Source organism: Bos taurus, chromosome 5 (genome assembly GCF_002263795.3).
Source record: "Bos taurus isolate L1 Dominette 01449 registration number 42190680 breed Hereford chromosome 5, ARS-UCD2.0, whole genome shotgun sequence".
In the NCBI taxonomy this organism is placed as follows: Eukaryota; Metazoa; Chordata; class Mammalia; order Artiodactyla; family Bovidae; genus Bos; species Bos taurus.
Genome location: NC_037332.1, coordinates 68,383,352 through 68,398,770, shown reverse-complemented (window position 1 = coordinate 68,398,770; position 15,419 = coordinate 68,383,352). Strand labels below are relative to the sequence as shown.

Sequence of the window (15,419 nt, the reverse complement as noted above, 5' to 3'; positions counted from 1 at the left end):
GGTTCTTAGTTGCTCTGAATCATGTGGAATCTTAGTTCCCCAACCAGGGATGGAACCCATGTCCCCTGAATTGCAAGATGGATTCTTAACTGCTCAGCCACTAGAGAAGTCCCCATATCTAAAATTTTTACTTAACATTTTAATTTTTCAGTAAATGAATAAATTGCAAAGAAGGCAATGGCACCCCACTCCAGTACTCTTGCCTAGAAAATCCCATGGATGGAGGAGCGTTTTCACTTTCATGCATTGGAGAAGGAAATGGCAACCCACTCCAGTGTTCTTGCTTGGAGAATCCCAGGGACGGGGGAGCCTGGTGGGCTGCCGTCTCTGGGGTCGCACAGAGTCGGACACGACTGAAGCGACTTAGCAGCAGCAGCAACAGAGATGCCCCTTCCAATTTTCCTGATACCAACATTCTCCCTGCCCGTAAAATCACAAAACTATTTGATTCTACCTGGTTCGTCATCCTCTTTGAATAGATAATGACCAAAACTTGTCTATTTGTACATTAACATAATTTATTTGTTTATTTATTTATATAACAAGTATGTCTTACCACTTTAGTCCACTAATATCTCAGTCCAGCCATCAGTCAAGTAATAAAGTAGCCTTCTTGACTCACTCCCTATTCAATACAAATTGAATGTCACTAGAAGACTGGTCTACCTTAAGCATTGTTTTTATTACATTAGTTTTAAGATAATGGGATTTAACAGTGATTTTCTCCTGCCTGTCCAATCAAATTAGAATTTTTCTCCCTAGCTATTAAGACTCCCTATATGCATACAACTATATCCTTCATCATGATTTGATTCTTGTATTGTGGCTGTACTGAGATGTAATTTTCACTGCCTCGAATAGCTACTACTTTCTTTCCCCCTGTTCAAATCCTTTTCAATGACTATTATTTGATGAGTTTACTAGGATAAATATTATCCAACAATGACTGTTAGAACTGTGTTGCCCAGCTAGAACCATGCTGCCCAGCATTTTAATGAGAAATTTAACTTAAATTACAACCCCTTTAGTAGTAAGATTTTAGTTTCTCTGTGATTTCACCTTCCATAAGAAACAGTTTGCTGAAGTGCTATCTTTGGAAGTCTGTGTATGGTCTGGCATGGTGGTAAATCTTTTTCTTTATCTCAGTAAGTAAACCTCTTAGTTGGGTATCACTGTAAACTCTTTCTAGTGTTAAATGCTGTTCATTAAAACCATTGATAGAGAAGAGTTATTCCACATTCCTCAGAGAAAGTGGAACTTCTGAGAATTGAATTTCATTTAAAATGTGCTAAGGCATGTACTATTTAAAAGATCCCTGTTTTGTCATAGTCTTTATCATATCATTATCATCATCATTTGCTATTTAGTAAGCCCCTACTATGTGGCAAATGACTTTTAGGTCTTCTATGCATACTATTTAATCCTCAAATAAAGATAAGGAGTCATATCTACGGTATCTTTTAAATTTTATTAACAACTCTCAGAACCAGTAACGTTTTCTAAAATACATTTCCTGTAACAATAGTTCTCGACATGTTAATAAGTATAATTTGAAAAGTGAGTTCTGTGGTCAGCTAAGTTTGGAAAACATTGGGTTAAAAATATTTCTTTTCCACAGAATTTCATAAAGTTTTTTCCATGCTAATATATGATGTGAACCTCCCCTTCTGGTACATATGTTGTCCAGGAGTTAGAATTTCTGAATCTAACCTTCCTTCTAACCTTCTTTCCAGACCATACTTTGAGAACTACTAATCTAGGGCTTATTATATCTTTATCACAGTCTCTTTCAAACAGCAATATACTACTTTACATAAAGGATAAGAACCTTATCTCTTATCCTTTATGTATAAGAACCTTATGTCTTATCCTTTTGCAATTTCACTCTTTCTTATGAGCTCTTTTTGTCATACATTCTACTTTGTTATAAACCCTGTAACATTTTTGCTTTCCACAGTTATTTTTTTAAAAGATTAAAACTGAGGGGTTGGTATCTTTTTATATTTCCCTATATATTTAACCAAGACCAAGGTAAGAGAAACCCAAGTAAGACGGTAGTTGTTGCAAGAGGGCATCAGAGGGCAGACACACTGAAACCATACTCACAGAAAACTAGTCAATCTAATCACACTAGGACCACAGCCTTGTCTAACTCAATAAAACTAAGCCATGCCCGTGGGGCAACCCAAGATGGGCGGGTCATGGTAGAGAGATCTGACAGGATGTGGTCCACTGGAGAAGGGAATGGCAAACCACTTCAGTATTCTTGCCTTGAGAACCCCATGAACAGTATGAAAAGGCAAAATGATAGGATACTGAAAGAGAAACTCCCCAGGTCAGTAGGTGCCCAATATGCTACTGGAGATCAGAGGAGAAATAACTCCAGAAAGAATGAAGGGATGGAGCCAAAGCAAAAAGAATACCCAGCTGTGGATGTGACTGGTGATAGAAGCAAGGGCCAATGCTGTAAAGAGCAATATTGCATAGGAACCTGGAATATCAGGTCCATGAATCAAGGCAAATTGGAAGTGGTCAAACAAGAGATGGCAAGAGTGAATGTCAACATTTTAGGAATCAGTGAACTGAAATGGACTGGAATGGATGAATTTAACTCAGATGACCATTATATCTACTATTGTGGGCAGGAATCCCTCAGAAGAAATGGAGTAGCCATCATGGTCAACAAAAGAGTCTGAAATGCAGCACTTGGATGCAATCTCAAAAATGACAGAATGATCTCTGTTCACTTCCAAGGCAAACCATTCAATATCACAGTAATCCAAGTCTATGCCCCAACCAGTAACACTGAAGAAGCTGAAGTTGAATGGTTCTATGAAGACCTATAAGACCTTTTAGAACTAACACCCAAAAAAGATGTCCTTTTCATTATAGGGGACTGGAATGCAAAAGTAGGAAGTCAAGAAACACCTGGAGTAACAGGCAAATTTGTCCTTGGAATACAGAATGAAGCAGGGCAAAGACTAATAGAGTTTTGCCAAGAAAATGTACTGGTCATAACAAACACCCTCTTCCAACAACACAAGAGAAGACTCTATACATGGACATCACCAGATGGTCAACACTGAAATCAGATTGATTATATTCTTTGCAGCCAAAGATGGAGAAGCTCTATACAGTCAGCAAAAACAAAACCAGGAGCTGACTGTGGCTCAGACCATGAACTCCTTATTGCCAAATTCAGACTTAAATTGAAGAAAGTAGGGAAAACCACTAGACCATTCAGGTATGACCTAAATCAAATCCCTTATGATTATACAGTGGAAGTGAGAAATAGATTTAAGGGCTTAGATCTGATAGATAGAGTGCCTGATGAACTATGGAATGAGGTTCGTGACATTGTACAGGAGACAGGGATCAAGACCATCCCCATAGAAAAGAAATGCAAAAAAGCAAAATGGCTGTCTGGAGAGGCCTTACAAATATCTGTGAAAAGAAGAGAAGCGAAAAGCAAAGGAGAAAAGGAAAGATATAAACATCTGAATGCAGAGTTCCAAAGAATAGTAAGAAGACATAAGAAAGCCTTCTTCAGCGATTAATGCAAAGCAATAGAGGAAAACAACAGAATGGGAAAGACTAGAGATCTCTTCAAGAAAATCAGAGATACCAAAGGAACATTTCATGCAAAGATGGGCTCGATAAAGGACAGAAATGGTATGGACCTAACAGAAGCAGAAGATAGTAAGAAGAGATGGCAAGAATACACAGAAGAACTGTACAAAAAAGATCTTCACGACCAAAATAATCACGATGGTGTGATCACTGACCTAGAGCCAGACATCCTGGAATGTGAAGTCAAGTGGGCCTTATAAAGCATCACTATGAACAAAGCTAGTGGAGGTGATAGAATTCCAGTTGAGCTATTTCAAATCCTGAAAGACGATGCTGTGAAAGTGCTGCACTCAGTATGCCAGCAAATTTGGAAAACTCAGCAGTAGCCACAGGACTGGAAAAGGTCAGTTTTCATTCCAATCCCAAAGAAAGGCAATGCCAAAGAATGCTCAAACTACTGCACAATTGTACTCATCTCACACGCTGGTAAAGTAATGCTCAAAATTCTCCAAGCCAGGCTTCAGCAATATGTGAACCGTGAACTTCCTGATGTTCAAGCTGGTTTTAGAAAAGGCAGAGGAACCAAAGATCAAATTGCCAACATCCGCTGGATCATTGAAAGAGCAAGAGAGTTCCAGAAAAACATCTATTTCTGTTTTATCGACTATGCCAAAGCCTTTGACTGTGTGAGATCACAATAAACTGTGGAAAATTCTGAAAGAGATGGGAATACCAGACCACCTGACCTGCCTCTTGAGAAATTTGTATGCAGGTCAGGAAGCAACAGTTAGAACTGGACATGGAACAACAGACTGGTTCCAAATAGGAAAAGGAGTACGTCAAGGCTGTATATTGTCACCCTGTTTATTTAACTTATATACAGAGTACATCATGAGAAATGCTGGACTGGAAGAAGCACAAGCTGGAATCAAGATTGCCAGGAGAAATACCAATAACCTCAGATACGCAGATGACACCACCCTTATGGCAGAAAGTGAAGAGGAACTCAAAAGCCTCTTGATGAAAGTGAAAGTGGAGAGTGAAAAAGTTGGCTTAAAACTCAACATTCAGAAAACGAAGATCATGGCATCCAGTCCCATCACTTCATGGGAAATAGATGGGGAAAGAGTGGAAACAGTGTCAGACTTTATTTTTCTGGGCTCCAAAATCACTGCAGATGGTGACTGCAGCCATGAAATTAAAAGACGCTAACTCCTTGGAAGGAAAGTTATGACCAACCTGGATAGCATATTCAAAAGCAGAGACATTACTTTGCCAACAAAGGTTCATCTAGTCAAGGCTATGGTTATTCCAGTGGTCATGTATGGATATGAGAGTTGGACTGTGAAGAAGGCTGAGTGCCGAAGAATTGATGCTTTTGAACTGTGGTGTTAGAGAAGACTCTTGAGAGTCCCTTGGACTGCAAGGAGATCCAACCAGTCCATTCTGAAGGAGATCAGCCCTGGGATTTCTTTGGAAGGAATGATGCTAAAGCTGAAACTCCAGTACTTTGGCCACCTCATGCAAAGAGTTGACTCATTGGAAAAGACTCTGATGCTGGGAGGGATTGGGGGCAAGAGGACAAGGGGACGACAGAGGATGAAATGGCTGGATGGCATCACTGACTCGATGGACGTGAGTCTGGGTGAACTCCAGGAGTTGGTGATGGACAGGGAGGCCTGGCGTGCTGCGATTCATGGAGTCGCAAAGAGTCGGACACGACTGAGCGACTGATCTGATCTGATATATTTAACATTTTCAGCACTCTTCTTTACTTTCTGTAGATTGAGATTTCCATCTAGCTTTGTTTTCCACCTGCCAGAAGTTCCTTTAATGTTTGCTGTAGGGCAGCTGTGCAGAGAAGACAGAGGCTTTAGGCCCGTACCTCCCAGCTTCCTTCTCCTTCCTCTTCTTTTACCCCTCTTCTTAACGTCTTAACCTTAACTTCTACTCTTAACCTTTTCTACTTGTATCCCAGAAGAAGAGTGGACTCTTTCATCTAAGACTGGCCACTTCACCTTTGAAGTCAAGTTTCTCAGTCGTGTCCGACTCTTTGGACCGCATAGACTGTAGCCCACTAGGCTCCTCCATCCATGGAATTTTCTAGGCAAGAGTACTGGAGTGGGTTGCCATTTCCTTCTCCAGGGGATCTTCCCAACCCAGGGATCAAACCCGGGTCTCCCGCATCGCGGGCAGACACTTTACCGTCTGAAGCACCAGGGAATCTTTACTAATTCACAATTCCATTACACCCCCACTGGTATTTTTTTGTTGTTTAATAACTATCTTATACACCTGTGGCTGATTCATGTCAATGTATGGCAAAAACCACCACAATATTGAAAAGTAATTAGTCTCCAATTATAATAAATAAATTAATTAAAATTATATTTTAAAATATGAAATAGCTATCCAACAAATTAGATCAGTGTCTGCTATGTACAGCTAGCAGTAAGACAAATTCCCTCTGTTATCATGATGCCTGTAGCTTGATTGAGATAGTGGCTATTTATGTTACAGAATGTAAAGAGCAAACAATTAGTAACTGTTCTGAGCTCTTGGTACCTTACCTGTTGGATGTTACATGACAGGAGAACAACATATATGAAGTGTAATGCTGTGGCTGCCATGAAAACCGTTTACCTGAGTTAAAATGAACTGTTTTACTTAGAGCTTTTACGATAGAGTAATTATAAGACTTCCATTTAATATTAATTTTTGAATTAAAAATATGCAATTAAAAAACACTATTTATTGAAAAATATATATCAGTCTTTATTGATCTGCAGTACCTCTTTTGTATATGACACATTTCATGTGTGTGGATGTGTGTGTGGGGGTGAGTGTATGTGGTATCAGTTTAAAGAAGTCCCCCTCAATTCCTGGTTTGCTAAGCGTTTTTAATAATAAATAATAAAATGCTGAATTTTATCAACTTTTCTGTTTATTCATATAATATAATCATCTTTTTCCTTCATTTATTTGTTAATGTGCTATATGTATTATTTTCAATTATTAAGTCAGCCTTATATTCCTAAGATAAATCTGATTTTTGGTGATGTATTTTACACATTTTGCTGGATTTGGTTTGTCAGCAGATTGATATCTTTTTACATTTATTTTGATTCACAAGATTGGCTTATAATTTTCCTTTTTTATATTGTCATTGTTGGATTTTGAATGCAGAGTTATGCTAGTCTCATTATGTGAGTTTTTAAAAATGTCTTATTGGAGTATAGTTGATTTACAATGTTGTGTTAGTTTCAGGTGTACAGCAAAGTGAATCAGTTACACATACATCCACTCTTTTTTTTTTTAACATTCTAGAGTCTTTTCCCAAATAGGCCATTAGAGAGTACTGAGCAGAATTCCCTGTGCTATACAGCAGTTTCTTATTAGTTATTTTATATAGACTAGTACTCTTCTCTTCTAATGTAAGATTTAATGCTGTGAATTTATAAGTACTACTCTAGGTACCTCCCACAAATCTCAATATGTTGTGTTTTCATTTTCATTAAATCCAGAATATTTTAAAATTTCCTATGTGATTTTTTTTCTTTGATTTGTGGGTTATTTGGAAGGGTATTGTTTACTTTCCAGCATTTGGGGGAATTCTCAGATATCTATCTTTTCCCTTGTGGCCAGAAAACATACTTTATATGTTGCAATTATTTCAAATTTATTGAAACTTTTATGGCTCACAGTGTGGTCCATCTGTGTGAATGTTCCCATGTGTATACTTGTAAATATGTATTCTGCTATTGTTGGGTGATGTGTCCTATAAATGTCCTTTAGATCAAGTTGATTGATAATATTGTTAAAAAACTTCTTCATAGTTCTGATTTTTTATCAGTGTGGTCTATCAGTTGATGAGAAAAGAGTGGTAAAGTTGCCAAGTTTAAACACAAACTTGCTCATGTCATCATCTCTATGAGACAGGGATTGTTTTCTCTGTTTTACAGGAAGGCAGCCGAGGCTTTGAGAAGCTAAGTAGCTTGGAGGTGGGAGAGGGTGGTTGACTGGGCACTTTACTATTGGAAGATTGGGGTGGGGTTGGTTGGCCATATCATGGGGAGCCCTCCAAGTTTGGAACATCGAACTTCCGCTCTGGGATGTTAGACTCCTGCCTGCCCCGTGGAACAAAATGAAGGTCTGAAGGAATCCCACTGTTAATTATGCAGACTTCCAGTTCATCCTTATTTTCCATCAGTACCACATAGTGTCTGGTATCCTTGAGGCCTGAGTCTCTCTTGTTCAGTTTCTACAGAAAACATTCCTTTATTCTCCCTCTTGAGCAGAACAGTTAAGAATGATGAGAGATTGCAGACATTTGCTTACTCCATTCATTCACAGGCTTTTATTTTTTATAGTGAAAACTTTTATATTTAGAATCAGCTGGCTGGACTCAGTTTAGATGATCCCAATTTTATTGTTGTTGTTGTCCAACTCTCCACGACGCTATGGACTACAGCCTGCGAGGCTCCTCTGTCCATGGGGATTCAGGCAAGAATATTGGGGTGGGTTGCCATTTCCTTCTCCAGGGGATCTTGCCAACCCAGGTCCCCTGCATCGCAGGCAGATTCTTTACCATCTGAGCCACCAGGGAAGCCCTCATATGAGAGAGGGAGTCAGAAATGGATGCAGTTTCTTTCTCTTTTTTAAAAACTTATTTATTTATGCATTTAATTTTTGGCTATGCTGGGTGTTCGTTGCTGGGTGCAGGCTTTCTCTAGTTGTGGTGAGCGGAAGCTACTCTCTAATTGCAGTGTGCAGGCTTCCAGTTGCAGTGGCTTCTCTTGTAGAGCATGGGCTCTAGAGCACGAGGGCTCTGTAGTTGTGACTCACAGGCTTTAGTTGCTCTGTGACATGTGGGATCTTCTCAGACCAGGAGTGGAACCTGTTCTCCCTGCATTGGCAGGCAGATTCTTAACCACTGGACCACCAGGGAAGTCCTGGATATGATTCCTTGTTGTGTGCCACCAAAGTTGGCTCTCTCAAGTGTTCTGTCCTGCCTGAGTCTATCTCACAAGCACTCACAGCATGCTTGCAGAAACAGTTGACAGTGGGTGTAGACTCCCCTTGTGTCCAGGGCTCACAGATATTCTTAACGATTATTTTAGCTCATGCTCAGCATTCAACAATTTGAAATTTTCAGTTGTTTTTTCTTCCTACTTCTTTTTATGGCTACTATCTCCTTCTCTCATAATCTGTCAAAGTAGAAAGAGTTTGGGTGTCCTAATTCACCCTGTGGGTATTTACCACCCTTTGGAATTAATTTTGCTTCTTGGCATTAACTCCTCTTCCTCAGAGTACATGAGAGGATAATCTAGGTTAAAAGATCACTTTCTTGAGTATTTTTTTTTACTGTCTTATACCAATTTCTTTAGTAATCTTGTCAAGGAATGTTTAACAGGAGGATTCCTACGTGCTGTTTCTCATAAATCCTCTGCTCCTTATCAAGTGGAGCAGCAAGCTGTTCCCAGGACTGAGGTCACTGTATGAGACAGGCTTGGGTCTCCCTCAGTAAACATTCTCCTTATGACAAAACTGCTTAGTCTCGATCCTCTTTCTTGAGATATGGATTGTCTCCTGACCTTGTGACCATTATTAATCCCTTGTTCCCTTGGTAACGGTTGCTGTACATTTGGTTTTCTGATCTTTATTATTGTCGAAAGAAATTTCTTGTACAACAGCCAAATATACTCACAGAAAGATCATTAAAGCACCTTTGCTCCATCAGAGCTTAGGTCCCCATGTCTTTTTTGTTTCTCTCTCTCTCTCTTCCCCTGGCTAATTCTCTGGAGCGTAGAAACCCGTCATGCATGCTCACTCTCCTGCCTGGGCTTCCAAGACCCCCTCAAGAAGGCGCCCTGTGCCTTCATCCCCTCGAGAGGGCTCCCTGTGCCTTCGTGAGCGATGCAAGCCCTGTGTCAAGGGCTTTATTGGTTCTCTGCATAAACCAGAGAATATCAGCCTCTTTCTCTCTTTCACTTTCTTATCGTCGACTCCAGACCACCAGGTCCCAGTCCATTAAACGACCCCAACAAAATCTGAGAAGATGTGTATCAAGCCTTATCTACTTGAATAAATGTATTAAGATGATAAATGTGAAACATATTTTTACCTAGTTTTATATCTTGATTGCGATAGTAATTTTAAAAAATTACTTACTCTGCTTTCAGACCATACAGTGAGTTAGATTTGAAAAAACAATGAATGAGTCTTTCATAGCAGGAATTTTATGCCTTTGGAATATCTACATCAACATCAAATAAATCAACACTTCAGAAGAACTCTTTGTTCTGTTTTATTGGCCCAGAGGGTGACATAGAGACATAAATTCAGTTGAATTTGTGCACATTATTGAAAATGCGAAGCTGTCTTATTTGTTTTTTCTTCTGTTTCAGGTATTGGTGGTAATTTGGTGGCCATTCAGGCCAGTCGGATTTCTACCTACCTTCATTTACACAGCATTCCAGGAGAACTGCCTGATGAACCCAAAGGTTGTTACCACCCTTTTAGAACTTTTTTTGGTCCAGGTAGGTGCTTGTGGATTTTTGCATATTTTATTCCTGGAACTCTTCCTCTCTGTGAGTACAGGCAGGCAACATTTGTTGAATACATATTTTGTTTATGAATGTTGCCCAATTTTCTGTTTCTGAGAGCCAGATAGATTTTAAATAGAGTAGATTTTGTTCACTAAATCTCAGTGAACAGCAACAACGAAAGACTGTGGATCAGTTTTGCAATTGTTAAAGAACTTTTTATAGTTTTTCTTTTTTATCTTTCTCTTGGATATCTTGTTTATAAGTTAGGAAAGAAGAACCTTGTGCATATAAGAAAACATTGTTAGGTGATTTAGGGAAGCATACTCTTTCATGGGCTTCCCCAGTGGCTCAGCTGATAAAGAATCTGCCTGCAATGCAGGAGACCTGGGTTCAAGCCTGGGTTGGGAAGATCCCCTGGAGAAGGGCATGGCAACCCACTCCAGTACTGTTGCCTGGACAATCCCCGTGGACAGAGATGCCTGGCGGGCTACAGTCCTTCGGGTTGCAAAAAGTCGGACACAACTGAGCAGCTAACCACATAGCACACACTCTTTCGTACATTAATCTTTTGACCTTTCTAAATGTAGGCATTTGATCCCCAACAAGCAGAATGAGAGGGGATAACCTCAGTTACAAGGACATTGTTATGTACCAGGCATATGATATCCAAAAAACTAAACCACCATTTTATTTTATTTTTGACTGCACTGTGTGGTGGGCATGCAGAACTTATGCAACCAGGGATCAAACCTGTGTCCCTGCCGTGGAAGCCCAGTCTTAACCACTGGACCACCAGGGAAGCCTCTAAACTGCAATTTTAAACCTCACAATTCTTGAAAACTTTTTTTTTCTGATGAAAATAAATGTATTGTAATAAGTGTAACTTTTGAATGAGGTTCAGAAATACCCAGTCTTTTAATAGCAGTGAAAGACTTCTAAAGGAAAAATAAAATTAAAACATCTAATGACCAAAAAACCTCTATTAGAAGATGATTAGGTATCATTTAGTTATTAAAATGATCAATAATAAGGAATTAAATGATGTAGGAAAAAAATACGTTCCAGTACTTTAAGAACTTCATATTTTTTCTTTTGTCTTCCCTCTGTTTTTATAATGTTATAGTTTGATCAGTGTTCTTCACAGCAAGCTTTCATCAACCACCTTTCATTTAATTAATATATAACATATAGGGAAAATTTCTAAAAATTAAGCAAATTATAAATAGTTAAAATTTATTTTTAGCAATTGAATTTTATGTGATTCTGTGCACTATAGTAGTAATAACTAGAAGTAATTCTCAAATTTTAATAACTATGATCTATTATTCACCAATACATGATTTTGTTTTAACAACTTTTATATTTTATATTACAGGAGTAAATAATAAGTCTGCTCAAGTTCTACTGCTTTTAGTGATACCTGGACATTTAATTTTCCTCTACACTATTCATTTGATGAAAAGTGGTCACACTTCTTTAACTGTGATCTTTGTAGTAGTATACTTATTTGCTGCTGTGTTACAGGTAAGAGAGAAAACCTCTTGTAATTTCTTTTATGTTCAGATTAATGTTAACGTATAACTAAGTCTAAAAGCACAAGAAATATTTTAACATTTTACAACTCAGCTGAATGCCTTCATATTGATCTTAAAACCAATAACTTTTAATATGATTTGATCAATAGACCTACTGGATTTCCTATTTTCTGGATTCTGTGTCCTCCCTCTCTCCTCTTTTTTTTTTTATTCTCTTCTTTACTATGAATGTGTCTTGGCAGATAAATTCCTGAGGAAGAGTGCTGCATAGGAGAAAAAATTTTGAGTCTTTGCATGTTGTAAAATGCTTTGAATAGGTTGACTGGATATAAAATTCTGTTTCTTTTAATTTTTCTTTTACAATTTTGAAAGCAAGGAGAAAGCTTCCTTGCTTTTTAACTTCTGTTACTACTGAAAAGAAGAACAGATGCCATTCTCACTGCTGATCTCGTGGTACAAAACTACTTTTATCTTTCTAGAAGTTTCTAGAAAGAAAATCTTTTCCTTTTCCCTGTTGTTTTTAAATTTCTTCTGGTATTTATCTATGAGTTTTAAAGTAATATACCTAAGTTTCTAGTTCATGTTTAATTCCCTTTAGACTTTTGCTAACAAAAGTTGAGGATTTGAGGGCTGGCATAATGCTGTATCTTTCCCATATGGTTATATCACAGTTTGGGGTTAAATTAGTAGTCAGTGTTTCTGTCATTGGGTCTATCTAAACATCGTTTGGGCTTCCTTGGTGGCTCAGATGGTAAAGAATCTGCCTGCAGTGCAGAAGACCTGGGAGATTACTGAGTTGGGAAGATCCCCTGGAGAAAGGCATGGCAACCCTATCGTGATCTCCAGTGTTCTTGCCTGGAGAGTCCCCATGGATAGAGGAGCCTGGCTAGCTACAGTCCATGGGGTTGCAAAGAGTCGGACGTGACCAAGCGACTAACACACACAAGCGTTGTTTACTACAGAGCCAGATAATGTACTATATTTCCGTTTTGTGTATTTTATTTTTCTTAGGGTTAATAATCACTTCTTTTTTCATTTGCCTCATTTTCTAGAAGCCCATCCTTAATTTTTTCCAACTGTTCCATCTTTATTTTGGCTTTTTAGCCATGGCTTCTTGCTAAGGTCTGTAGGATTTAGTACCTCCTACTTTGAGAAATCCTAACTTAAGAGATGCATTCAAACAATTCTTTGAAAAAATATCATATGACTTTGGCCTTCAAGGGGTTTGTAGGAGTGGGACTGGAGGATAAGTATGTGGAATTATTAATTTTCCAGTCAAAAGAAACTGCATTGACAGTAATAATGTTAACTAAATTAACTGACATCTACTACGTTACCTATATGACCAGTGTTGTTCTAAGTGCTTTACATGTAGAGACTCATTTTATTCTCATAAGAACTCTATGGGATTTGTTTTTCTGATATAAATCATTGATTTTAAAAGTGAAGTACATGCAAAACAATGCATTGTTTACACAAAGGAAAGATTAAAACTTCTGTTTATGTATGTCTACCTCATTTGTTTAAAATATTTCTTCTGTTTTTATGATTGCTTTACAATAAGCATATTATCACAGTGTTAAGTAAAGTATACTTATTTATACTGAAGGACTGCATAAACTAAAACTTTTGGAGATTACTGAGTAAAAGTATAGAGATGACAGAGCACAGAACTCAAGCCAGAAAATGGAAGTAATTCATACAGTGGATCTAACTAAAAGAAGAGAAGATGAGAAAAGATTAAAAGGATAGATTAGGACCAATGTAAAAAGGCCTTAAATGCTCAACAAGGGAGACAAGAATCTACTCATAAAGTAATAAAACCCTTGTGACCTTATTGATGTTTTAACTTTTCTATAATGATTTATAGTGCTTGGGATTTTATTAGATGTCACCTGTCAAATCATTCATTCATTTATTCCTTCAGTAAGCCTTCATTCTATTCATGATACTAGATGAAGGTATGGGCTTTAAATCCCAGAATGCATAAATTCAGGCCCTATACTCAAAGACTCACAGCCTGACGAGAAGACTACTGAACAAACAACTGTATTATAATGTCACGTAATATAAATAAATGCTGGAAATAGCTATGCATAATTTGCTGTCAGAGATTGGAAAAAAAAGCAACTAATCCTATCTGGGGAGTAATATTTTTCTACTGTTCGGTAGGGACAGAAGTTATTTCAAATGCGTTTTTACTACTGGCTATCTTTATTGCTGTATATGCTATGGTCATTTACTATAATTTATTTTCTCCATGTATGTAAGTATTATGAAAAAGATGCTTTCCTCAATCTGATGGGAAATGTTTAAGAGACCATTCTTTGGTCTATTAAACACACCATTTTTAGAGTAAGTTCCTATTTGTAACTTTACCTCTTTACCTCATGGATGGATTTGACATTTATCTTTATGGTTCTTTGCCAAGATAGTGTCATGCACCATTTCACTTAAGTTGATGAAGGATATAAGACATTTATCTGAATTTATACAAATATTAGATTTCAACCTTATTCTCACAGTACACCTATACGTCTTTTGTTAGCCTCTGATGTAAATTCTGATTGTGGGTACATGCTCAGTCGTGTCCGACTCTGTGACCCCAGGGACTGGGGCCCTCCAGGCTCCTCTGTCCATGAAATTCTCCAGGCTTGAATACTTGAGTGGGTTGCCATTTCCTTCTCCTGGGGATTTTCCTGACACAGGGATCGACCCCCTATCTCCGGGATTGGCAGATGGGTTTTTTACCACTGAACCATCTGGAAAGCCCAAATTCTGATGAATAAAGTTTGAAAAACTAGAGTTAAGGAAAGAGTAATTACTAATCTCACTGTGTCCTCAAACCTCCTCTGTAAAGTGGGAGGGATATAGATAGTCCACCTTAAATGATTTTTCAACTTTATGATGTGCAAAAGCAATAATGCATTCAGTGGAAACCATACTTCAGTGTTTGAATTTTGATCATTTCCCAGGCTAGTGATACTCAGTATAATCCTGTCTTAAGACGCGGGCAGTGACAGCGAGCCACAGTTCCCAGTCGGCTGTACAATCATGAGGGCAACCAACCAATAAACCGATCCACTTAAGACCATTCTGTACCCAGACAACCATTCTGTTTTTCGCTTTCAGTACAGTAGTGAATGAATTATATCAGCTATTCAGTACTTTAGTGTAAAATAGGCTTTGTGTTAGATGATTTTGCCCAGCTGTAGAATAATGTTAGTGTTCTGAGCACATTTAAGGCAGGCTAGGCTAAGCTATGATGTTCAGTAGGATAGTTGTATTAAATGCATTTACAGTGTTTTCAACTTACCATGGCTTTTTTGGATATAACCTTATCATAAGGTAAGGAAGATCTGTAGTAGTACCTGCCTCATAGGCACTTTGGAGGATTAAATGATTTAATTACTTGGCTTCATAGTACATGCTATATGAATGTTGGCTGATGCTGTTGTTATTGTTACGGTTATTAAACATAGAATTATAAATGGTGAATCATTAATCTCTGAGTGACAATTGAAATTTTTTTTAATCTTGTAATATTGATTGAATTTTCTGTGTCTTTTACAACTTTCATTTTTATGAGTTTGTGTTTTTATTCCTCCCCAAGAATTAGATACCTTCCAGAGAAGATCTTTGTTTTTGTACCTGACATTGTATTATTCCAATGGAATAGTTTAGAATCTGCTTGTAAATTCTCAATTCAAATCTTCATGCTCCAGCACTAACATATCTAACACATACATGAGCACACACGTTCACA

The 15,419-nt window shown here is 37.9% G+C and overlaps 1 protein-coding gene across 13 annotated transcripts in view; it reads left to right on the top strand.

Annotated features, from left to right (window-relative positions):
- The window catches only part of SLC41A2 (solute carrier family 41 member 2), a 168,917-nt gene that overhangs the window by 129,305 nt on the left and 24,193 nt on the right, over positions 1-15,419 (top strand). For all 13 annotated transcript variants that reach the window (XM_059886472.1, XM_059886473.1, XM_024991803.2 and 10 more), the window contains 2 exons: positions 9,978-10,109; positions 11,494-11,642. In XM_059886472.1, the coding sequence (XP_059742455.1) occupies positions 9,978-10,109; positions 11,494-11,642 (281 nt within the window). The remainder of the gene's footprint in view (positions 1-9,977; positions 10,110-11,493; positions 11,643-15,419) is intronic.